Here is a 24,975-nt window from a genome sequence, read left to right as displayed (position 1 = left end):
GAACCCGTGTCCCCTGCATTGGCAGGCGGACTCTCAACCACTGCGCCACCAGGGAAGCCCCCGACCTCTTGGGATGGCTGTGGGGATAGAATCCCTTTGCCAGCACCTCGAGTGGTAAGCACCTGGAAGGGCAGCTGTGTGTAGCAAGGGCTGGGCACACGTTCACTCCCTTTCCATCCCTTTTTCACAAGAGCTGCGATTGGCCAGATTTTCTGTCCCCTGGGGCTCCTCCCAGCCAAGCCAGACGCCCAACCTGGCTGGGAGGCAGACCCGGCTGTGACTGCAAACATCTTCCTGGGGAGTGGCTACAAGAGAACAGATCTGTGGCTCTGACAGAAACCCAGACCTGCCTCCAGCAGGGTGGGCTGGCCCGTGTTCATTTGGGGAAGGAGGGGGCAGGACTGAGGCACCCACAGGACAGAGGACGAGCTGCAGAGTGGCCCAGAGCAAGGGTTAGGCTGTGCACTGCCCTCGTGCCTCTCCCTGCACAGCGGAGCTGCGGCGGGAGAGTGGCTGGGGCCCCTTTGCCTCCTCCTCCTTCCAGGGAGGAAAGGTTAATCCTGTTTCCCCCCAGCCAGCCCCAGCTTCTACCTGAGGTCTCTGGTGCTCCGGGGGAATAGCAGAGTCTCCCAGGTAAGAGGAATTTTAGATATTGTCTCCTCTAACACCGTGTCCTGGCCCTGACCTGCATACCCTCTGTGACAGGGAGCTCACTCCCACACTGATAAATAGTGACAGGTAGTGGTGGAAAAAAAAAATGGGCCTCAGGCTGACTTGCATTCAAATTCTGGCTTCTCCACATACTAGCAGGGCAACCACAGCCTATTTCCTTATTTGTTAAATGAGGAAAATAGCTTTCACTATGACTGCTGCTGCTGCTGGCGTTGATGTTATTACTATTATTATAGATCTCATAACCTTCCTCCCAGCGAGGCTTTGATTCCCAGGAGAAACAGGGTGTCGTGTGATTCAGGCCAAGCCCTTGACACCTCTGGGCCTCCGCTCCACTCCCAGAGCTGTCCCTTTCCAGGAAGGTTAATGCCTCAGTAGAGACAGAGGTCAGGGGTCAGAAGCCATCTCTCAGGAGGGCCCGGATGCCCACCATCAGCTCAGCTTCTGTCCCGGCTCTCGTGACCTGGGATGCCCTACATCCTAACCTGTGTCCGTCTCCACCAGGCCCCTGTCCATGAGTCAGGGGCGGTAAGTCTAACACGTGTTCTGACAGTGTCCATCTGAGACTGAGGCCCAGAGAGAGGAAGGGGCTTTCCTGGGGTCACACAGCAAGTCGGTAGCAAAACCAGGACTTGCACCCACACCCTCTAATCAGACCTCAGCTTGAACCGGTGAAAATTCTGAGCCTCGTATAAGCTGCCTATTATGAGGAAAGGAATGAATCCAGGTTTGCCAGGCCGTTGCTCTGCGCCCCTGCCCCTGGGGAGCCTGCAGCCCCCTCTGGAGGAAGCAGGTATTCTGAGCACTTACTACATGCCAGGTGCTCAGCTGCCCGTGTGCATTATCTCCTCCTGCCTTGAGGGGGAGATTTCTCGTCCCCATTTCAGAGATGGGATAACTGAGGCTCAGCAAGGAGCAGCCACTTGTCCCTGAGGCACACATTTCCTGAGCAGCACTGTGCCTAGTGCTGGACCCCTGATAGATTCTGGGCCAGGGCCTGAGACACTGGGCACAAAGACTCCCAGCCCGTGGTCTCCTGGCCCAGGGTGATTTCATCAGTGTGGTGCTATTTAAGGCTGCAGCGTCGAGCTGAAGCAGCTGATACGAAGAATTGTCAGTTTTTCTGGTTCAACTATTAATTGAAAATTTCCTTGTTCAATATTTAAATGATTTCTCCATGTTGCTTTTTCTCATCCCTCATATCCCCTATGCCCAGACGCTTCCCTGGCCCCCTTGTGTGCCTGGTCCCCTCGCTGCCAGGCTGGGGCGGGTCAGCCTCCTTCACAGGATCCTCTTTGTCTCCCCAACATGGCCTCTCTGGCCCCCCTGCAGAACAAACACCACACTGTTCTCCATGGTGGACCCCATGGGACCCCATCCCATCTGTGTCTCTGTGGGAGGTCTATGGAGGGGACACAGGGGGCAGTGGGTGGAACCCTGGAGGGAATACCAGCTGCTAATGTGCTAAGGGACCTTGGAAAAATCACTTCCCTTGCAGGGCCTCAGTGTTCCCATCTGTGCAGTGCGGGGAAGAGGGGATTCTGCCTGCCCCAGGGGCCTCTGAGTTCTCAAAAGACCAAGAATCCTGTCTCAGAGGTCAGACCTGAACCCAGAACTCCAGGGAACAGCTGCCCTGTCCTTCCCCCCTCCTCATGTGAGCTGGGCCAGATTAGCTGCACATCTGGCTGGAGAGGGGGCTGTTCCACATATCTGGCCACGTGTAGACCCTCCCCAGGTCGTCCGTCCTCTGCCAGTTTCCCCTAAGGGCTGTGGTCCACAAACTGCTTCTGACCCACATGTGCTCTGGGAAGAGCAGGTGACAGCATTCTGAAGACCTGGCTGTGGGGACTTGGCCACGTGTCTCTTGGCTCTGCCCTCAGTTCCTGCGTCCGTGGAATGGGTTGGCTGGCTGAGCCCCAAGGTTTCTTTAAACAGGGTTTAAATGCACCACCAGCCCCACTCCAGGATGGTAGGGCCCCTAGCCAAGTCCACCCATGCTACACCCTGCGCAGAGCCATCTCAGCAGGCACACTGCACTGGGTGACCCACCTGAGGGTGGGGGTGCACAGGAAGTGCGAGGCGGAGGGAGCCCCCCGCTTGTGCAGGGCTCTGGGCAGCCCCGCCCTCCTGGTTCCCAGCCTGAGGGAGACCCCTACTGTCCACTGTGCTAGTCCCTTTTTCCTATTCCAGGGACCCCGAGGACCAGACGGACCAGCTGGGGAGCAGGGGTCCAAGGGTCTGAAGGTACCGACCCCCGTGGCCTACGCTTCCTCTCACCTCCCGCGCTGGGTCAGGAACCCAGGAACCCAGGCTCACAGCCTCCTCAGTGACAGACCCCTTTGGGACAGCAGGGCATCCCGGAGAGGCTGCAGGGCGCGTTCCTGAGAGCTCATCCGGCCTCTCTTCCTGATGCTGGCAAGCCCCCAGCATGGGGGCAGGGAAGGGAGAATGAGCGAGAGAGAGAAAGCACATGAATGAGACAGAGTGAGGAGGAATCGCGCATGGCCTCTGACCCCCAAGCCCCTCCCGGGCCCCTGAGAGCCGAGAATGCTTCTGACCCCTTCAGGACCCGGGGGTCCTTGGTTCTCAGCCCAGAGCACCTGGTGACTATGGCGAGCCACTCCCCTGAGTTTTCCCGTCTGCACACTGGGGAGGGGGTGGATGCCATGACCCCATGGGTTCCTTATATCTCCCGTGGGAGCGGGTGTCCCTTCCCCGTGAAGGGTCCTCCCCAGCACCCTCTCCCAACCTCATGCTTTGCTTCCTGCAGGGCCTTGCAGGACTACAGGGCAGACCAGGCCAGCCTGGGCAGCAGGTATGTCAGGCCAAGGCTGCCAGCCCTTCTCCCCACTCCCTGCTTTGTCATACATGCTTCTAACAAACCCCAAATGTGCTTCCAGGGCGTGGCTGGCGAGCGAGGGCCCCTGGGCACACGAGGCTTTCCTGTAAGTAGCACCGGTTCATGAAATTCTCTCCGTGGGACTTTGCGGGGAGAAAATAGCCACTTTAGCCAAGTTCCCATCCTGCTGTGGAAATCCCGAAGGTCCTAGCTGCCCACTCCTGCCCTGAAGACTCTCCAGTATGTCTCTTCCCCTCTGGAACTCAGTCTCCCATCTGTCACAGGGCAGAGTGTGGGGTCGGACCCTCATTTGCTACGACAGTTTGACTGAGACCCAGGGGCCGGGCAGGGTAGAGAAGGCCATGGAGGGACTAAGGTCACCTTTGTTTGTCCCTGCAGGGCATCCCGGGTCCCTCCGGCCCCCCAGGTACCAAGGGCCTCCCAGGAGAACCGGTAAGTGCCCTTTCCCTCTCTCTTTGCATCTTTGCCCCTGGCAGGCTGGTCTCAGCTGGGTCACCCACCCGGGGGTGTGGGTACTGCAGTCAGACAAGGAGAGGGGTTGGAGCGGGACAGTGCCGGGCTCCACCGCCCCGGGGGCAGGTCAGGGAGAGAGCACTGGCCGGGGGGGGTCAGGAGCTCTGGGTTGAGTCTAAGCTCCCTTGCCTCCCAGCCTCAGTTTTCATGCCAGTAAGATGGGAATAATTGTTCCTACCTTTACACCCTATTGTGAGGATGAAATAAGAATATGTGTACAGAGTGCTTAGCACAGTGAGAAGCGGAGGGAACGGAGTCCTTCAGGTCTCCGAAGGAGGGAGCGCAACATGAGAATAAACTAACATGCTGAGTGGGCACTATGGAGTCCAGCGTGCCCGGAGTGCAGAGAGCTGGACCCCAGGGAAGGCAGGAAGAGGCCGCGGGGGCCAGTCACCCAAAGCTGCGGACGGAGTTTGCTGTTTGTCCCAAAGGCAATAGTGAGCTGTTGAGAGGTTTGAAACAGAGGGGCCCCGAAGAAGTTCTCGCGGGAAGGGGGGGTTTGGGAGGGCGTCCCGCGTGCTGGGGAGCCCTGTGAGGAGGCTGTGGAGGGCGCTTCTAGACAGCCTCGGGGCCCAGGAGGAGGAATCTGGGTGGGGCGGGGGAGGACTGGAGGCCGCGCTGTAGCCCCACTTCTGGAAGCTCAGGTAGACGCCCTTTTGAACAATGGACTGACCAAGAGTGGGTGAAAGGTCACTCCAGGCAGAGGGGACAGAGTGAGCAAAGCTTGGGAGCCAGAAGCCTTCTGAGCAGGGGAGGCCGCCCTGGGTCTTAGGTAGGTGACTAGGAGAAGAGGCAGATGGGTTGGCGGGCGTGCACTGGACAGGGGCTGCGGGGAGAGCTGCAGGCCCCAGGACCCTCAGCGAGGGGTGGGTGAGGGCATGGGCTGCAGAGTCCCGGATTCTACGGGTTCTCTCCCTCACCCGCCCCTCCAGACTGCATTACTGAGCCTTAGACCCCAAAGAGGGCCCAGGCTGGCTTCTCCCAACTGTCTGTGTGTCTGTCTATCTTCCAGGGCCCTCAGGGACCCCAGGGGCCAATTGGCCCTCCAGGAGACATGGGACCCAAGGTGAGTGCGGAGGACCCTTGTTCGTCCCGTGGTGCTGCTGGGGAGGTATCAGCCCCTCCCGGCCATCCGCCTCCGGGGCCCCTGTCCTGTGTACTGCAGAGACTGATGGGGAGAGGCCCTGGCAGAGAGGGTAGATCCACCATGATGCCATAGGGTGAGGGGCTGGGCTCCCAATCCCGGGGGCAGCGGGTGGGATGCAGCTGTGCCAGGACCGGCATGGGGGTTGGCAGTGCCTCTTTTTCGGCACCATGGAGAGCAGCAATGCCCCCTGCCCCGACCCTGCTGGGACTTCACCCCGACACAGAGGTTTGACTGCGGAGGCAGTCCTCTTAAGGTCGTGCAGCAAGGAGCTTGAAGGGGTCTCAGACACCCTTGCCTTACCCAGAGGAGAAAACTGAGCCCCAGGGTTTATACAGGGGCTGCAGCCGTGCCAATGGTGATAACTCAGGATCCCTCCCGCCCTTGTCATCCTGGCCCAGGATGACATCCTGTTGTTACGTGAATCATGAAATTTTCCTCCTCATGCTTGCCAATGGGCTCCTCCTGGGTAAACCACACTCGTGGGGAGGGAGGGGCTCCAGCAGTCACTGGGCAGCCCCGACGCTCAGCAGCCTGAGCCCAGTCACCCCCATCTGCCTAGTCCCAACTCTAAGCTCCCAGAAGCCTGCAGCCTGCTCCCAGCTCTGTGTCTCTCACGCTGAGTGACCTCAGGCATGTCCCTTGCCGTCTCTGAGCCTGCCTCAGTTATCTCCTCCCTTACAACCAGGGGCCAGCCCTTGCTCTAGGAAGGACCAATGGCATTTTCTTGCAGGGGCCACCAGGTGCAGTGGGAGAACCAGGCCTTCCTGGGGAAGCTGGAATGAAGGTAAGGTGGGATGAAAGAAGAGAAAAATGGCTTGTTGAAACCAGCTCCCAGCTGGCGGCCCCATCGTCTCCATGGAAGAGAAACAGGCCTTTCTTGTGCCCGGGATAATGGGTTCTCTGTGCTCCCGGCTGGGGAGCAGGGCCTGGCCATGGCCACAGCGGATGGCCCAGCCAGCCCGGAGCCCCCATCCCTGCCCCCTGTCTGGCAGTGTTTTCTCTGGCACCTGCCCCACGCTGGGACGGGCATACCTCCTGGCCTCCTGCGATACCATCTGCATTTCAGCACTGGTGCCCCTCATTACCTTCAGGGAAACAGGAGCCCATTGATCCCTGGGCTCTGGGGAGAGACCCCTCCCCGCGCTGCTGTTGGAAGAGGACCTGCTCCCTGTGCAGGCCCCGGAGGCCTGGGACTGTCAGTCTTGACGTAGTTCCAGAATCCTTTGCTTGAATAATGCAGGAAACCAACCCATATATAAAAGAGGTAGTAATGGGATGGTTCTGGCCACGGCAGGGCTGGGGGCTGGGAGCTCTGCCTCCGCTCTGTGCCCTCAGACACCAGCCGGGAGAGAGTGTAGCTTGGAAATCCCCACATGAGAAAGACCCTTCTGGGGTCTTTTGGAGGAGCTGGGTGACATTTATTCTGGTTCATTTAGGGCCTCTTCCTTCTTTGGGTTTCTCTCCAAGGTTCTCAGGGAGGGAGAGAAAAGGTGGTCAGCCTCAGAGTTGCCGTCTCTGCATCCGATATTCCCTGGAGCCAAACTACCCAGGTTTGGATCCTGAATCTGTCACTTACTAGCCTCATGAGCTTGGGCTGGTTACTTAAGCTGAGGTCCCTCTGTCTCTTCCTTTGTAAAAGAAGATATCTCTCCTGGCAGGGTTGTTGCAACAGTTAAATGTGTAAAATGAAAAGGCACTTAGAACAGCACTATGTAGGTGTGAGCTGAGCTGTGATGGTGGTGGTGATGCTGGCGGTCGTGATCCTGACCTGTCCAGGGCTTATTGGGAACAGGGGCTCTGGCTGGCATTTTGCAATTTCTCTCTGGTCCTAGGGAGAAAGAGCTTCCTCCGCCCCACTCCCCACTCCTCCCACGTCAGAACCAGTGAGAACAAGAAGGTGAGGGCTGGGGCTGGTCCTACCCCCCCACCCATGGACTTGTGTTTGGCTTCTCCTAGGGTGACCTTGGGCCTCTGGGCACCCCTGGGGAGCCGGGCCTCATTGGGCAGCGGGTAAGTCAAAGCGAATTCATTCTCCCTGGAAAGTCCCACCCCTCCCTGGCTGTCTGGAGGGGGGAAGGGCTTTACTCAGCTTCCCTGAGCCTCAGTTTCCTCAACTGCAGAAACAGACTGTGAATGTCTGCAGCCTCATCCAGTCTCCCTTGGCGGGCCAGCATTTCCACAATGCAGAGGCGCTCCTCAGAGAAAAGCATTCAGTGGTCAAAATGTTTGAGATTCTGCGTGCTCGGTGTTCCCCCTTACACATTAGCAGTAGCATTTTCAAGGCTCTGAGAAGGCCTGCAACCAAGAAATTGGGGTTTGGGGAGGGTTAATCCACAGTCTCCAAACTTATTTGCCCTCCAAGTGCTTTTATTGAAAAACACCTGTTACCATCCCTAAAACTGTTCCACGGAAGGTTATCTGAAAGGTTATCTTCCCCTTTACCAAAAGAAGCCCATGGAGTTTGGCTTCCTCTGAGAAGGTTTGGGATGCCTCTGTGTCCACCTGTCTAGGCTCTCTGCCTGATTTATAAGATCCCTGTCTGAATGGAGACCCCAGGGTGCTGTGAGAAATACAGAGCAGGCATCCTCTAGCACCTTTCAGATGGGGAAGGTGCGGCCCAGGACTGAGTGGGAGTTAGTGTGGGGGGCCCTGGCTCATGGAGACACCAGGCCCCCAATCCAACTGCTCATTTTTCCCTTTTTCCAATGCCTCACGTTACTCCCTGCCCAAAGTTAAGAGGCTCCTCAAATTGAGTTAAGACATAGAATGAGAGGAGAGGGCCACAGGGCAAGAGAGGATGAGCATGGAGCTTGAAGTCTTCAGATGGCAATCTTGTCTGTCAAGGAAGATTGAGCAGTATCGTTTCTTGGAGTGCCATGTTAAGAAGGATCCTGAGGCTCCTTCTGGGCTCACTAGGAAAGAGAATGACGTGTACTCACTTGATGCCCACTGTGTGCCAGGCACTTCACAGCAGTGGGTAACAGAAGGCCCTGTCCTCATGGAGCCATATTCTAGTAGATAGATTAGTGATGTCTGCCATGGGCACAAGAGGGGTGGAATCTACACACCTGTCCTCCCATCTTTGCCAATTCCTGCATATGATGACTTCTGAGGCCCCTTCCAGCTCAGATGCTGAACAGCTATGAAAAAGCAGAGAGAGACACAAACTTAACTTGACAGCCATTTAGATAACTGAGGCATCCAAGGGCATCTTTGGAGCTAGAAAGGCAAGCAGGGAACCTGGCTTAAGGTCAGATGGGATTCAGGGTCTTGGTATCATTCCCACACTTGCTGGCAAAAAAGTCTGAGGGATGGCCTCACTTTCCTCATCTGAGAAATGAGATTCCACCAAGGCACTCCATGAGGGCTCACTCCAAATTCCAGGAAGAATATATCTAATGGCTACTATTTGTGGGATGCTTATACTGTGTCTCATAGGAACCCTTAAAGGAAGTGTATCAGCCCCATTTTCAGATGAGAAAACAGACACCCATGGGGGCTAAGGAGTTTGCTTGTGGCCAGACTACCAGTGAATGGGAAGGCCAGTGGAGGCATCGAGATCCGTCTGACGTCAAAGCCTTTTCAACCAGTTGGCCGCTCTACCTCCCCGTTCCAACCACAGCCCACCTAGACACAGGACCAGCGCCTTCTAACCCGTGCAGCCCCTACCTCACCCCACCCTGCACACACAACAGGCTGTGGCTTGGGGGTCTGCTCCACTGTTTACTGGCTGTGCCAGGCATTCCAGGCCCCTCCTACCTGGAGATCAGGGGTTGGGGTCTTGTCCCAAGGAGGAGGAGGAAGTAAAGCGCACTGGGAGCCCCTCCCCAGTAATGTCTCCTCATCTTTCCCCACTACCCTTTCCAGGGAGAGCCAGGCCTCGAGGGTGACAGTGGCCCTGCAGGGCCCGACGGGCTGAAGGTAAGCGTCCTTCTGGTGCAGAGTCTGGGGGGAGAGAATGTTCTGGAACTGCCTTCTCCCTCTGCCCCCACTGTCCTCCCATCCAAGACCTAAGTTTTCCCCCAGAAGCACTATGTTCCCATAAGCTCTGAGGTCAGCCTCCTACTCCCAGGGAGAGCAGGATGGGTGGGGGTGAGCCCTGTCCAGCACCCGCCCTCTACCCTGCTCAGGCAAGACCAGAGACCAGCCCCACCTTCCACTCCTCACTGCCACCCTTCTCCTTGAAACTGCAGCTTCTCTTGGCTCAGAGTGGTACCTGAATCCCTGCTCTGTGCCAGGCCCAGAGCCAGCAGCTTTGATATCTGTTATCTTCCAAACATCCTAAAAGATCAGGAGAACAATAATCACCACCCATGAGCCATAGCCACTATTTACGGAGAACAAGGCACACGTGTATCAGGGACTGTGCTAAGCCCTTTGTATGTATCATCTCAATTAGTGCTATGGGGTAAAATCTGTCTCTGGATGAGGAAACAGACTCGGAGAGGTTAAACCGCTTGTCCAAGGACACACTGCTAGTAATTGGCACAGGCAAGACCCAAGCCTCGGCTACCTCTCTGCACCATGCGCCCATTCTAAAGGTGAAGAAACTGAGGCTCAGGCCAAGGTGTATTCATCTACAGTCTAGGGCTATGAGTGGAAAATCCAAAATTCAAACCCAGGGCTCACTGGCACCAAAATATGTGGGCCTGACTCAGCCCTGCTACATTCCATAGATTCATCTGTCAGCTACAGATGCTGGGGCCTTAAGGAGGCGCCAGGGCTCCCCTGAACCCCTTGGCAGGTTCACTCTCTGACTTACCAGCCCTGGCCTGGTCCTGGACCATTAGGTGGGTTTTCCCCAGGGCTGACCTGTCAGCTGCCCAGCTCAGGATCCCAAGTGCCACATCCCAGCATTCCCTTTGTCAGCCATTGACTCTCCATGTGACCTCAGATAAGCACCCCTCTTATCTGAGCCTCTACTGCCCCATCCCCAGACCTCCACCCACATAATTGCCCTGGGTCCATGGCTTCCCCACCTCCCAGGATGCCTCTGTGACAAGCCCCTGGCTGGCTTCCCATCAACCTGTGTTTTGCTTGCAAGGTCGAGTGCGCCCCCTGTCTGCCATCTGTCTACCTTCTCTCACCTCCAGCCCTGCTGTATCCCAGGGTATAACTGGGTCTGGCTCCGGAGACCCAGAGCACTTGATGGCTCCTCCACACCCTTTGCCAAATGTCTGCATGAGTCGTGATGAATGCTGACGAACATTCTGGCTAAAATGCTTTGTGTGCTCACCATACTTGCATCACCTGCTTTAAGAGCTTTACATGAATTGACCCATTTAATCCTCCCAGTAATCCTCTGAGCTGGATTCATTACCATCCCCACTTGACAGATGAGGAAACCGAGGCACAATGTGGGGACCTCCTTCACTTCTGGGCAGCCACCTTTCTTCTCCTTGGAATCTTTGCTGAGGTGGGATGGGAGGGGGTCTTCCAGACTTGGGTGTCTTACACAGTCTTTCCTGCTCACTTGTCATGGCTCCTCGGCCCTGCCTGCTTCTCTCACTCCCTCCAAAGCCAGTGCTACCCTAGACCTTGGGCCGGAGTAGTCCGGCAGATGTATGGCATCTTCCCAGGTCCTTGTGTGAATCCAGGAGAGAATCTGTTTCCTTTATGGTATTCGTCCAAGCATCACCTTCGTGGTGAAAACAACCTCTCTTGAAATGGACGGCACTTTACAGTTTATGCTGATTATGTCTTTTGAGATAACCAGCTGATGGTGGCAACAGTGGTGGTGATTCCTAGTAATAAGTAATGTTTATCCAGCGCTCGTGCACCAGATGCTATGCTAAGCTATCATTCACATGGATTATCTCTTTCACTCCCCACGGTAACCCTTTGGTGCTTATTTTGCAAATGAGGAAACTTGCCCAAGTCACACAGCTGTTGAGAGGTGGCAGCAAGATTTGAATCCAGGGGTGAGGAAGGTATTGTCCCCTGAGCAGAGAGCCTTGGAATTAGAAGGAACCAGAACCCAAGGTCTCACCCATGCTCTGCCATGGACTCACGTGTGGTACTGGGAAGTCTGTACCTCTCTCTGGGCCTCAGTTTCCCCATCTGTAAGTAGGAGGGTTGAGCTAGGCAACTTGTAAGGCTCCTCTGAGCACTGACAGATGTCCTGGATTCTGGGATTCCCTAGCCCTCCACCCCCAGACCCCATTCCGCATGGGATCCACAGGGTCGCCCACCCCAGCTGTGTGGGAGCCCAGGCTCTGGGCGTCTGGGTAGTCCCTGGAGCCTGTGCCCCTGCAGGGCCCAGGCTAGAGCCCCTCACAGAAATCCAGCCCAGCCATCTGGAACGGGCTGCCTGCCTCTGAGAGCTAGGAGAGCAGGTGGCCAGGTTGACAGGCCAGAAGGGGAATCCTGGAGCCAAGAGAGTCTGCAAGTGGGGCATCAGGACCGGCCCCGTCTCCCTGCCAGGCTGAGTTTGGAATCTGAGAATCTCCGTGCGAAGGGACCTCAGACCCCAACCTGTCCGACCCTTTCCTGGTGCCCAGATCTGCTCTGCACTGGCCCACACCTCAGCTTGGAGCTTCCCTCCCTCATCTGTGTCATCTCTGGACATCTCTCATTGGGACGTCCTCCTGGACCAGAGCTAGAAACTACCCCGGCCATCCTGTGCCCCAGCTGTTCACGCCCAGAACCTGGGGCCCCAGCGGGACCAGCCTGCGGGCTGTGCTCTCCGCGGTCCAGTTCCCAGGCTCCAGCTGCTTGCCCTGTGCACCCTGCTCTTGCTCCTGGACACACACCAGTTTATCAGTGTCCCTCATAAAGTGTGGCACCAGAAAACAAAAATGGCAAAGATGCTCTCTGCCTCTCTGAACCTCTCCTCTGCCCACCCCTTCCTCCGACCCTTTCCTGGGGGCCTCTCTGTACCGTCACAGCTCAGCCACCTGCAGACTGGCCACAAGCCCCAGTGGAGGTGGCCTTGTGATGGGCGCTGCCCCGCTCCTCCCTGCCCCCCACTGCCTCTGCTGCACGCCCTGCTCTGCTCATGGGGCCGAGGGCAACAGCCCATGCCCCATCCTGGCACAGCCTAGCCTGCCAGAACACGGCCTGGAATGGCAAGTGCTACGTAAGCGTTCGCTGCCACCCGCTCAACGGGGGGAATGTACTGCAGCCAGCGAGAATGCAAACGATGCAGGGCAGACAGCAAAGGGAGCGCATACTCACAGTAAATAGAGTAAGACATTAAAAAAAAAAAAAAAAGGGTGGAAACATGCAGTTGGATTATCCTCAGCTTGGAGCTTCCCTCCCTCATCTGTGTCATCTCTGGACATCTCTCATTGGGACGTCCTCCTGGACCAGAGCTAGAAACTACCCCGGCCATCCTGTGCCCCAGCTGTTCACGCCCAGAACCTGGGGCCCCAGCGGGACCAGCCTGCGGGCTGTGCTCTCCGCGGTCCAGTTCCCAGGCTCCAGCTGCTTGCCCTGTGCACCCTGCTCTTGCTCCTGGACACACACCAGTTTATCAGTGTCCCTCATAAAGTGTGGCACCAGAAAACAAAAATGGCAAAGATGCTCTCTGCCTCTCTGAACCTCTCCTCTGCCCACCCCTTCCTCCGACCCTTTCCTGGGGGCCTCTCTGTACCGTCACAGCTCAGCCACCTGCAGACTGGCCACAAGCCCCAGTGGAGGTGGCCTTGTGATGGGCGCTGCCCCGCTCCTCCCTGCCCCCCACTGCCTCTGCTGCACGCCCTGCTCTGCTCATGGGGCCGAGGGCAACAGCCCATGCCCCATCCTGGCACAGCCTAGCCTGCCAGAACACGGCCTGGAATGGCAAGTGCTACGTAAGCGTTCGCTGCCACCCGCTCAACGGGGGGAATGTACTGCAGCCAGCGAGAATGCAAACGATGCAGGGCAGACAGCAAAGGGAGCGCATACTCACAGTAAATAGAGTAAGACATTAAAAAAAAAAAAAAAAGGGTGGAAACATGCAGTGCAGTTGGATTATGCCTTTAAAGCTAAATTTACTAACTAACTTCATTGCTGTGGAACAGTTGTTCCACTGCTCTGAGCCTGGTATGTAGCAATCGAGACGATTACCTTTCACTTATTATTGTAAACTGTTTTGTGTAAGTGAGGGTTGAAAATACAACTCAGAAACGTGGAAAGAGTTTGTTCCAGGAGGTAGAATCGGGTGAATTTTTTCCTTTATAAAAATTTCCTTCAGCTTCTTGGGACATCCCTGGCGGTCCAGTGGTTAGGACTCCACGCTTCCACTTCAGGGGCCGTGGGTTTGATCCCTGGTCGGAGAACTAAGATCCCACATGCTGCGCGTGGCGCAGCCAAAAAAGAAAAAAGAGAAGGAAAAAAAAAGTTAAAAAAATTTTCCTTCGGCTTCTTAAGACTCTTGTCCTCCCAGTGTGTCTACAGCGTTGGGGAGAAATCGTCCTACTGTCCCAACCTGTTTCTTTCCTGTAAACTCTACGGGGTGGGCGTGGTCAGGGTCGTCTCTTCTCTCTGAGCAGCTCCCTCCATGGCCCAGGCATAGACACTAGAAACTTATACGTGCTGCGTGCTGACCCTTTTGGCAGAACCATCAGGGGAATCCAGGGGCAGGTCTGCCGTGGACATCCAAATGGAGCCGTGAGGTTTGGCGCCTCTGATGGACTTGGTGACATTTATTCTCTCTTTCTCTCTCTCCCCTCCTCATGCCTTTTCAACCCAGGGGGACAGGGGTGACCCCGGGCCCGATGGTGAACATGGCGAGAAGGGCCAGGAAGGACTGAAGGGTGAGGACGGGCCGCCTGGCCCCCCTGGCATCACTGGCGTCCGGGTGAGCACTTGGGGCTCCTGGGTGAGAATAACACTTGGGCCTGTTCAGGCAGTTGGGTGGGAGGTCTTTTGACAGCTGCTGCCAGAGGGTCTTGTGCTGTGATCCTTCCTTCACATGAGAGTTTCACGGAGAACCAGCCTGACTGTGTCCCTCCCCGGCTTAACCTTCCCACGCCTCCCAAGTGCCCACAGGAATAACATCAGTCTCCTTAGCCTGGTTGCCGTGCCCTACACAAACCTGTCCCCTGCTGACCTCGTTCAGCCACACTAAATTTAGCAGGAGAGGCACTGGCCCAATTCTCCATCAGCAACTTGCTGTGTGACTTTTCACTTGCCCTTGCCCTCTCTGGGCTGCACCCTTGGTATGATGAAGGATTTGGAAGAATGTGCGCTGAGATCATTTTGAGTTCCAGTGTTGCAGGGGCTCTTTCTCAGTGAACTTTTGAGCATCATGACTGTGGAATGGGCAGCAACATGTTGCAGAAATAGCCCTGACCCAGAGTCCAAAGGCTAGGTTCTTGCTCGAGCACCCACTGTCAACGTGACTTTGAGCACATCACTGCCTCTCTCTGAGCCTTGGTTTTTTTCATCTGAAGAGTTGATGAAACTTTGGATAGGAAAGCACTTTATAAAATGCACCAGAAATATAAAAAATTATCTTTATGAATTTGGAGGAGGAAGTGACTGGAAGCTGGTGGTGGCGGTGATGGTGATGGTGGCGATAGTAGTGATGATGGTGGTGTTAGTGTGGTAGTGACGGTGGTGGTATTATTGTTGGTGATGGTGACGGCAGTGGCAGTGCTGTGACAGTGGCTATGGTGATGGGGATGGTGTTGGCGGTGGTGGTAGCAGTGTTTATGTCTGTATTTTGCTGTCACTGCCAGTCCTGGAACTGGAAGGAGGTTCACTGGGGCCAGACTGAGTGTGTGCCAGGTGACAGAGGTGATGAGAGGCCTGTATTTGAGTCTCTTTGGCATTAGGGCTGCAGAACAAGAATCTCCCACTCTGGCCTGGAAACAGTGAAGGATTTAAAAATAGAATTTTATGAGCCATCAAAGCCTTTCCAGAAATACATCTGTATGGATGGGGGCCCAGCAAAGGTCTTCATTCTGGCCGCACAGCCTCACCCGACTGGGTGCTCTAGGCCTTATTCAGGGTTTCCCTCACCATCGGGGATGCTCTCAGCTGGAGAGGAGCCTGTGAGAACAAGCGGCCAGCCGGCTGCCCGGTCCTGGGGGAGACTTCTGTCTCCCTGGCCCTGTACTGAATTCTTGGTCACTGACTTGCTTCTCCTTCTGACAAGGGATCAGCCATTGCAATCACCTCATTCTGCTGGTAAATGCCACCAGCTCCTGTAATCATGATTCACAACTGCCCAAACAGGACCAGCCTAGGAAAAGGGGTGTCCCAGAAAGTAAGAATCCACATTTCATTCTACCTAGCTGGGTGACCCGTTGACAGGGTCTTCATCCCCCTGAGCCTGTTTCTTTAGCTCTAACGTGGGATAAATAATCCCTTCCTCCCAGCCCTGTGGCCAGAATTGGATGAGATATGATACAGAGTTCGGACATAGTGTCTGGCTCATCGTTGGGGCCATGATGATTATTTAGCATTTAAGCAAAAGACCTTGAGATTGTCAAGTCCAATGCTGTCTGGTAGAAACAGAACAGGAGTTACGTGTGTAATTTAAAGTCTTCTAATAGTTATATTTTTAAAAAGTAAAAGGAAATAGGTACAATTAATTTTAATAATATATTGAGCACAATCTATCCCAAATACTAACATATCAATATGTAATCAATGTAAAAAATCATTAATAAGCTATTTTGCATCCTTTTTTTTTTTTGTAAGTCTTTGAAATCCAGTGTGCAATTTACACTTAGAGCACATCTCAATTCAGATGCTAAATTTTCATTGGAAATACTTGAGCTGTATTTAGATTTCATAAAACATACAATTGAAAATGTAGATTCATATCCCAAGTTGTTCCAAAAATGTTAGAAGTTTTCCAATCATTGAATTACCAGTTTTAAAATTTAAAGTTAATTAAAACTTAATTGATTAAAAATCCAGTTCCTCAGTTACAATAGCCACATTTCAAGTGCCCCGTAGCCATGTGTGGCTAGGGGCTACCATATTGGACAGTGCAAGGCTAGTTCAAGACCTTCATATTAGAGGTGGGGAAACTGAGGCACAGAGAAAGGGAGGGACTTGTCCGGGGTCACGTGAAGACTCAAGCATCAGGATGCAGGGCACTCTGTGCTTGGTCCTTTCAGGGCCACTGTTCTTCCTACCCCTCCTCCATCACAATTAGTCAGTATTTCCTCTTAGAGTGCAATGCCTATTCCAAGGTGAGATTATCACCTCCCTCATCCTATAGCATGTGCCTCTGTTAATGAAGCCAGAGGGATTAAATCAAACCAGCTCTTTAGTGCTTACCAGGAACACAGATATTTTTCCCAGCTCCCTTTGAGGTTTAGGCTTTGAGGGGACTGTCCTCTGCAGGCAGTCTGGATGTCCCTTCAGGTCAGAAACACTGCCTGCCCTACCCACTACATCCCAGCCCAGTGGGGCCTGGGGTTAGGACTCTCTTCCCTCGCTCTTGCGCTCTCATCTCTCTTGCACTCCCTCGTGCACACTTACACTCACTCAGCCCCAGTGAACTGAGTTTCCCTGACAACTGGACCCCCTGGGGCAAGGCAGGGGAGAGCAGCACTTTGGGATGCCTTTGGGGGAGGGAGCAGAGTGGCCTCTCAGAGGGAGTGGCCTGGGTGCCCCAGTGGGAGAGTAGGGAAGGGTGGCTGACCTTCCTGTCACAAAGAGCCACTTTGAGGAACCCCTCCAGCCTCAACCCCTGAGGGAGGGGGCCCTGTCAGTGGGACATGGTCTCAGGGATTGTCAGAAGTGACACATAACATCTCAGAGATAAGGGCATACCTAGGAAACCTCTCCTGCCTGCCTGTCATCAGTGGGCACCCTGGACACAGAATCAGACAGATCTGCAATTGAATCAGGGCTCTGCCTTGGACCAGCAGGACCCTGGGTAAGTCGATTCACCTTTAGGAACCTAGGCTGTCACCATCTACAGGAGGGGCTCTGAATGGGGCCTGAGGCTCAGGGTGGCTAGGAGGGTGGGACAGTGCCTGGCACATGGAGAGGGCTCAGTGCAGAGAGCTGCTCCCATTGGGACAGCCTGGGCACCAGCAGTAACCACGACAACAGTGATTTATCGAGCACTTACTATGGACCAGGCACCTTGCAAGCATGACACTGTATCACCAGGTTGAATCCTCAGCTCTGTGAGGCAAGTACAACCACTGCCCCCACTTTGCAAAGACATAGACCACAGGAGGTGTGGTCACGCTCAAGGTCACACGGGTATTGAGTGCAGAATCAATCTGAACCCAGGCGGTCTGCTTCCCGAGCTAGCGCTCCGATACTCTGTGGATCTGCCTCCGTATCCTCTCATTTCTCATCTTTCTTTCTCTTTCTCTCCTTTTCCTTTCAGGGTCCTGAAGGAAAACCAGGGAAGCAAGGCGAGAAGGGCCGCATGGGAGCCAAGGTAGGACTCCCCCACCTCCTGCTTGGATCCACCGTGTCCCTGCCCTGCAGCCCCCGCCCTTCCCTCCCCTCTGCTGGGGCCTGCTGACAGCCTGTCTCTCCTCCACTGCAGGGTGCCAAGGGCTACCAAGGACAGCTGGGTGAGATGGGCGTCCCTGGAGACCCCGGACCCCCTGGCACCCCAGGCCCCAAAGGGTCCCGGGGCAGCCTGGGACCAACGGTGAGAACTCTCTGGGTGGGTGGGGGAGGGGTCAGGCATGGAGCAGAGGGGGCCGAGGGCAGAAAGGAAAGCATCGCCCGCCTCAGCTCTCAGCTAAATGCCTGTGTCCACTGTCCCAGCCACTTCTTTGGAATCATGGATCCCTTTGGGAACCGACAGAAGCTATAGCCCCTCTCCCTGGAAAAGTACACACAACACAGTATTTCTGGCGATTTGAAGGGGTCTGTGGGTCTTCTGAAGCCCTTTATAACCCCCTATTGTCAAGTCCTGCTATTGGGGTATAGAGAGGGGACCAGACCCTTGGGAGTATTTTTATTGAACAGGGAGTTTTCCCACTGGAAAGACGTTCATGAGGGTCACGGTCACGCTGCTGCAGATCCCTGGGTGACTCTGAGGGGGGCCCGGCCCGTTGCTGGCCTGCCCTGAAGGGAGGGTCCCTGAGGGGTTTTACTGCTGCAGGGAGAGGAGGGCCCCAACAGGAAGCAAGGGAGGGGGCAGACAAGGGTGATGCAGTGTCTCTGAGCTGCCAGTGCGTGCCAGTTAACAGCTGTGCTGGTTTGTGGCGCTTGTAAGATTCCGTGGTATAAATGCTCCTACGGTGGCTGATGTCAAGCTGCCAATGCGATGTTATTGAATGCAGACTTGGGAGGGGATGGGTAAGAGAGCTCCATGATCTGGTATAGTCGGCCCCCGAATCCGCGGGTTCACATCTGCAGAGGGTCCTGGAACCGATCCCCTGCAGATACCCAGGGACGACTGTGTGTCCGCCACACAGATTCAACAAATGGAAATAACCTCATGAGCATAGATAACAGTAAAGTGTAGTAAAATAACTAGGAAGGGATGAGTTTTGAACATTTGTCATCTATGTTTTTAACATAATTAATTGATTTATCTGTAAGTTCATGTAATTTAATTTTTCACCATGGTTTGTTTAATAATTGGCTCACAAAATTGGGGAAAATTGAGCAATAGGCTCTCATGAACCACTGGAGCTGGAAGAAGGAAGGGCTGGGCGGGAGGAGGAATGCTCCGGAGAGGAGGGGACAGATGCCACTTGCTCTCCACCTGACTCTCCGGCCTGGGTTCTGGGCAGAGTGGATGTGCCAGGCTGCTGGGCTGAACTGGGCTGGAGCCTGCGGGAGAGAGTGCCCGCGTTCCTGCCGTGAGAGCGGCGCTCTGTGCCAACGTGGGTCTTCTCTCGTAGGGTGCTCCAGGACGGATGGGGGCCCAAGGAGAACCGGGACTGGCTGGTTACGATGTAAGGAAATGTCACCTCCCCCTCTCCGGAACTCTGCCCTGCAGGCCTGGACTCAGGCCACCTCGGCTGCTGCGCCCACCTCCTCCTAGCTGAGGGCTGGCCCTCGGGCCACTGCAGGCAGATTCACGGTCTCCTTCGCCCCAGGGGACACCTGGGCCCACAGACCGGGGTGGGGTCGAGAACCACCTGTGGGCCAGGCAGGGGTGGGGTGGACAGAGGAGGACCTCCCCGCCAATCCCTGGCCTCGCTGAGTCCTTCCTTCCCGTGGTGGGTGCTGTGCACACCTCGTGTCTGAGCTTCACCGCTGCTCTCTGTGGAAGGGATGGGCCTTAGCCCATTTTCACATCCAAGTTGGCAACTCCCCCCTTAGAGGCTGCTGAGCCAAACCCATGTTACACATCTGGGAGCCTAGGCCTCAGCGAGGCATGGGGCTTGCTCAGAAAAGGAAACAGGCTCGGGGAGGCTAAAGAATGTGTGTGCAAGGCCTGACAGCTTAAGTTTGAAGGTGGGATCCAGTGTCTGAAAGGGATACTGCAGGGAGGGGTGGAGAAGCAGAGGGCAAAGGAGAGGGAGACTGGAGAGTGGGTGCTGGGAGCCCAAGGGAGGAGCCTGCGTGTGCAGTTCTCACCCCGGCCTGGGGAAGCCCTCTGAGGCAAGCATTTTGCCCCCCTGCCTCTGCCGCATCCCAGAAGACACAGCTGGTTCTCCCGAGATCTGGTCCCAGGTCTGCTCCAAGATGGCATGAGCAGAGCCTTCAGCCACTCAAGCGGACACCCCTTAGAGGTGTGTCTGGGACCGACATGGCATGTCTGGGAGGCCAGGGCTCAGAGAGGCACACGGCCTGCTCAGATTCACGCGGCGAGTCGGAACACAGCCGGGACCTGATCGCACAGCCCAGAGCGTTTCCACCTTTGAGTTCTTGTCCTTCATCACCTGTCCCTCCCGACTCCTCCCTCCCCCATGCTCTCACCTCCTGCCGTCTTGTTTCCTTCAGGGACACAAAGGCATCATGGGACCCCTCGGACCTCCTGGACCAAAGGGCGAAAAGGTGGGTGTCTGGTCCTGGGCGGCAGCTGCTTTCTCATATCCGGGGCTGGCGGGGGCAAGCCCTTGGGCCACTGCGGCTGGGCTAGCGTGGGTTCACGGCAGGCTCATCCCTGCTCACGCCTTGGCCAGCTAGGAGGCCAGTGTCACCCCAGCTGTGGCCGGCAGGCAGGAGCCATTAGACCTACATTCAGCACAGGTATATTGGGTGTCGTCTCTGTGCCTGGCACCAGGACAAACATGGACGCAGTTCCTGCCTTCCTGGGGCTTCTGGTTGAGCCAGGGGAAATGGGCATCAGTCATGTAACAATGCCACGCCATCATCTGTGTGAACGTGGGCATCGAAGCCTCACTTGTGAACGAGATCACCCAGCGAGAGCCAGGAGGGGGCTCAGGATGGAGAGTGAGAAGTACCTGCATTTCGAGGCCGGGAGCCGCCCAGGCGGAGGGAAGACGTGTCCAGGTGCCACGCCTTGCCTCCAGATTCGGTAGAGGACAGGAATTGGTGGAAGGAACCTTGCTGATCACCGTGCCCCACCTCACTATGCAGGTGGGAATGCAGGAGCCCAGAGGTTTGAGGGTCACATTGCAAGGCAGCACCAAGCTGGCCCAGGACCCAAGTCTCTGATTCCTACATTAGCGGCTCTGAGCCCCTCCTTCCTTTCCTCCCCCTTCCCCTGATGGCTCAGCTGGAACGGGCTCCTAGCAGGCGCCCCACTGCTGTCTCTTCGCCCCCCTGCTCACCAACCCGCCTTTCTTTTGCTGAGTCAGCTCCCCACTAACTACATCTCGCTGTTGGGTGAGTCACCCTGGCCTGGTTTGCCGTCCAGCTGGCCCCTTCCTCCTGCTTGGAGAACAGATCTGCAATCAGAGTGGGCCACAGGCTCTGACACATCCCACAGGAAGCTGCAGAAAGTGTCTCTCAGAACCCCGAGTCCCTCCTCGGCCCTCACGGTCTGCCGGGGCTGGTGTAGGAGGGATTAACACGGAGCCTGAAACAAGAGGGTGCCTGCACTCTGGGTCGTCTGCATCCCCAGAAGCGGTTCTTGTGGCTGTTGAGAATTGGACACTAACCCCAGATCTGCCCTAGCCGGGGCCTTGGGCAGGGCCCCAGCGTTCCCCGAGCCTGGATTGCCTCATCTATTAACTGGATGGGTACCTCGGGAACACGAGGCTAAGGAGGACATCACATATATGTCAGCCGGATGCACTTTCTGACATAGGTATTATTATGAGTGAGAGCGTCATTCATCTGCTAACTAACAGGTATTTATGGATTTATAATGATTTATTTAGTATGTTCTCGGCCCTGAGCTAGGGGCTGTGGAATGATGCCCTAAAGAGCTCAAAAATAAAAATACTCACAGGACTGAATAGCCAACCAACCACAGCTGGATGGAGCTTGGCGGCAGGTGTGGGGGGTGGGGAGAGAGCAGGTTCCTGGGGGAGACCCCCAAAGCAAAGCTCCCCAGCTAGGATTTCTCCATAATCCTCACCATGACCCTGGCACAGAAGTGTAAGGGTCCCACCTGACAGGTGGGGAAACTGAGTCTCCACGACGCTCCAGGACTAGCTCAGGATCAGTGGGAGGTGTGGCAGGACCAGATCCAGACCCTGTCTGATGCCAGGCCTTTGCTTTTCCAGCCAGAAACAGACACTTAGATGAGCCAATATATTGTTCAACTTGGAATTTCCCTGTGGGGCATGTGTCTGTCTCCAAAGGTGGCGGCCAGAGAGACTGGGGAAATGGGATAAGACTCTGAGAACAAGGAGAAAGATGGGGAATGGGGGGACCCCACCAGCTTTCAGGTGCTAAAAGATGCATCCCCAAACTTCAGCCACGATGTGGGGGAGGGGGGAGATCTGTAGAGCTGGCTTTTGGCCTAGACATCCCCTTGAGTCTTGTGTGGCCTTGGTTAAGACCCTTCCTTCCCTGGGCCTCAGTTTCTCCATCTGTAAAATGGAACCAGTGGTCACAGCAGCATAGAGGTGCTATATGGACCTCATGAAACCATGTATGAAACACTTCATGAAGTGCCTGGCACATAGAACACACTAGGTAAACACTGCCCCCTTCCCCGACACCCCCCAGCCCAGCTGTCTCCCTCCACCGTGGGATGGAGCCCTGGGACAAAGAGCCATAGCGAGTGGTCAGGGAGGAGAGGGAATCCCCACTCCTTGGGCCACCCACCCCCGCTTCCCGGGTACGACTGGTTCTAGGCCTTGGGCCGAGTCCCTCATGCCTTCCATCTCTGCCCACAAGAGCCACAGAGGCCCTGGGCCAAGGCGTACAGCCACCAGCCCTCCGGACTGATTCGGGCCTGGGACAGGCTCCAGCCCCAGGGACGGCTCCCCTCTCTCCTGCCTCTCAGGCCTCTCCTTCAATCCCTGCCAACAGCGAGGGGGATTGGAGGTGCCCTGGCTTGAGCCCCCTGCCCAGAATGCACCCCCATGGGAGGTGACACTAGTTGTCTGGGGCTGGAACAATCTGAGCCCTGAGGTTCTGCCACTTGCTGTTCTGCTTACACCTTCCTTGTAGCTGGCACATGGTGTCCAGCCACCTGTCCTGTGGGTAGCCCAGGGCCCGGCGTGGCCTGCCACAGCCCAAGGACCTCGGCTCTAAACTCTGCTCCTCCCCCAGTCTTTCTGACCACCTCCATGCCACACATCCTCCCTGCTGTTATTATTATCAACAACAGCAATTTCTACTGAGCCTCTACTCTGTGTGCAGCGGCACGCCTTTGCTCACTGGGTCCTCGGAGCAGTGCTGCGAGGCATGACAATCCCGTTTTGCAGATAGGAAACTGTCATATGAACAAGACCTGCAAGGCAGCCGACTGCTGAGTGCCCAGGGCCTTCTCTGGGGCTCCCATCAAGGGTTGGACGTTTGTCCTGAAGCTGGTTCTCGGCCCACTTTCTCCCAGCAAGGGTCAGAGAAAGGGAACTGTGTCATTGGGGGCTGACTGACTGAGCAGCTCACACCATCTCTTTGTGCCTCAGTGTCCTCATCTGTAAAATGGGGAGAATAATATCACTTACTTTGTAGCGTTGTTGGGAGGATTCAGTGAGCGCCTGTGTGCGGCCGTGGCAGTGCCCACGCCTGCCAGCTGTTGGAATTATCGTCACTGCCTGCTGAGCACCATGCAGGGAATTCTGCATCATTCCATGGAATTCCCCTCTACTCTGCATGGGTATTGCCACTGTCCCCCTCACCCCTCCTCACTCTGATTCCGCAGCTGAGAAAAAGCTCTGAGATGGGAAGGGACCTGTTGAAGGTCTGGGCAGCTGGTCCCCTGCAAAGCTGGGTGTGACCAAGGTCTCTGCTTAGCTACCCCGTCTGACAGCCTGAGGGCATCGGCCTGGCGGTGTCCAGCAGCAGGGATGGTAAAGAGCGTTGTTCTGTGTTCTGCATTCCCGGTTCCATGCCCAGGTGTGCCTTTGACCCCACATCTTCCCCTTCCCTCTCTGGCCTCAGTCTTTCTGTCTATAACCCTAAGTCGACTGGAGGTCGTCTCTGATGAAGGCCCTTTTGGCCTCAGTGCAGAGTGTCTGGAATTCCCAGAATTCACCAGGAGCAGGAGGTTTGTCCTAAAGCTAGTTTTGTGTCCACAGGGGGAGCAGGGTGAGGATGGCACGGCCGAGGGGCACCCCGGGCCACCTGGAGATCGGGTAAGACCCCCACCCGCACTGTCCATCCTGTGGACCAATGCCAGGGTGGAACCCCAACCTGGGAGGGGGCGGGGAAACTGAGCAGGGGTGAGGCTGCTGCGAGCTTCACGAGGCTGTGGCCTAAGAGGGCCAGGCGTGGCATCCCCTGCACCCAGTGGCCCATTTTTTATTGTTCTTGTCGTTCAGGGCCCTGTGGGTGATCGAGGAGACCGCGGGGAGCCAGGGGACCCTGGATACGCTGTAAGTATCGGAGCTCCTACCTGCTGGCGGCATCGGAAGTGTCATAAGCGGGCATTCCTTGGCCTCTGTTTCCTGCAACGTAGAATTAGAACAGCCTTTGCCAGGAAACAGGCCTGTCCTTCCACCATTAGTGCCCAGGCTTTAAGCACAACCCTCCCCCTCCCCCTCCCCGCAAGGGCTCAGGGTGTAGTTCATGCTGAAAGGGGAAGGGTCTGAGATTTTTCCTGAGGGAGGGAGCGGATGGGCGGGGGAGGGAGACCTCTCCCCTCCAAGAACCGCAGTGTCCCCATCTGTGGCCGAGAACAGCTCTCCCAACAGAAGCAGCGTGAACAAGCCACTGAATGAGCACCAGACCACCCCCTCCCAAGCTCCCCCCACCTGCCAGCCCCCTAGGCTCTTCACCGCCCCACCTTCATCCTCCCTGGCAGGGTCATTATTTCACCCATTTTGCAGATGAGGATGCTGAGACTCAGGGGGACAATGACACATGGCTAGGAAGAACAAGGGCTTTCTGGGGTCCTCCAGGGGAAGTTGTCTTGTCCTCCCCCCCCCCCCGCAAGATGAGCCCCCTCACCTGTCTCTCCTTGACTTCCAGGGACAGGAGGGTGTACAAGGCCTCCGTGGAAATCCAGGCCAGCAGGGCCAACCCGTGAGTGGTGCTTCCCGTCCCATCCCCCTCCTGCCCCGAGGCGGGTGGCAGAGGAGCAGTGGGGGAATTAAAGAACTGGGCCTTTTAAAGCTTAAATGGACCCTCCCTGCAGGAGGGCCTGGCGCAGCCCATTCTGGTTTCTCCTGCCCTGACCCTGGGGGCACCCCCAGAGCCTGCACCCCCAAACCCCTCCCCACACCTCCCCCCTCCAGGCGGAGACTGGCCACCCTCCCCAGGAGAGAATCCTGGGGCTGCCTTGCGTCATCTCACCTTGGTTTGCAGGGGCATCCGGGACCCCGGGGACGGCCGGGCCCCAAAGGATCGAAAGGGGACGAGGTAAGAGGCCCTGACGTCCACA

At 56.0% G+C, this 24,975-nt stretch overlaps 1 protein-coding gene across 1 annotated transcript in view; it reads left to right on the top strand.

Moving 5' to 3' along the window:
* COL27A1 (collagen type XXVII alpha 1 chain) overlaps positions 1–24,975 on the top strand; it is a 146,393-nt gene that overhangs the window by 99,797 nt on the left and 21,621 nt on the right. The window contains exons 29-45 of the mRNA XM_007449735.1: positions 2,863–2,916; positions 3,443–3,487; positions 3,573–3,617; positions 3,911–3,964; positions 5,058–5,111; positions 5,923–5,976; positions 7,149–7,202; positions 9,060–9,113; positions 13,867–13,974; positions 17,482–17,535; positions 17,647–17,754; positions 18,962–19,015; positions 20,010–20,063; positions 23,672–23,728; positions 23,915–23,968; positions 24,564–24,617; positions 24,900–24,953. Of these exons, the coding sequence (XP_007449797.1) occupies positions 2,863–2,916; positions 3,443–3,487; positions 3,573–3,617; positions 3,911–3,964; positions 5,058–5,111; positions 5,923–5,976; positions 7,149–7,202; positions 9,060–9,113; positions 13,867–13,974; positions 17,482–17,535; positions 17,647–17,754; positions 18,962–19,015; positions 20,010–20,063; positions 23,672–23,728; positions 23,915–23,968; positions 24,564–24,617; positions 24,900–24,953 (1,011 nt within the window). The remainder of the gene's footprint in view (positions 1–2,862; positions 2,917–3,442; positions 3,488–3,572; positions 3,618–3,910; positions 3,965–5,057; positions 5,112–5,922; positions 5,977–7,148; positions 7,203–9,059; positions 9,114–13,866; positions 13,975–17,481; positions 17,536–17,646; positions 17,755–18,961; positions 19,016–20,009; positions 20,064–23,671; positions 23,729–23,914; positions 23,969–24,563; positions 24,618–24,899; positions 24,954–24,975) is intronic.

Source organism: Lipotes vexillifer, unplaced genomic scaffold, assembly GCF_000442215.2.
Source record: "Lipotes vexillifer unplaced genomic scaffold, Lipotes_vexillifer_v1.1 scaffold230, whole genome shotgun sequence".
Taxonomy (NCBI): domain Eukaryota; kingdom Metazoa; phylum Chordata; class Mammalia; order Artiodactyla; family Lipotidae; genus Lipotes; species Lipotes vexillifer.
The sequence above is the reverse complement of the archived record's forward strand: the minus strand, read 5'-3'. Positions and strand labels throughout refer to the sequence as shown.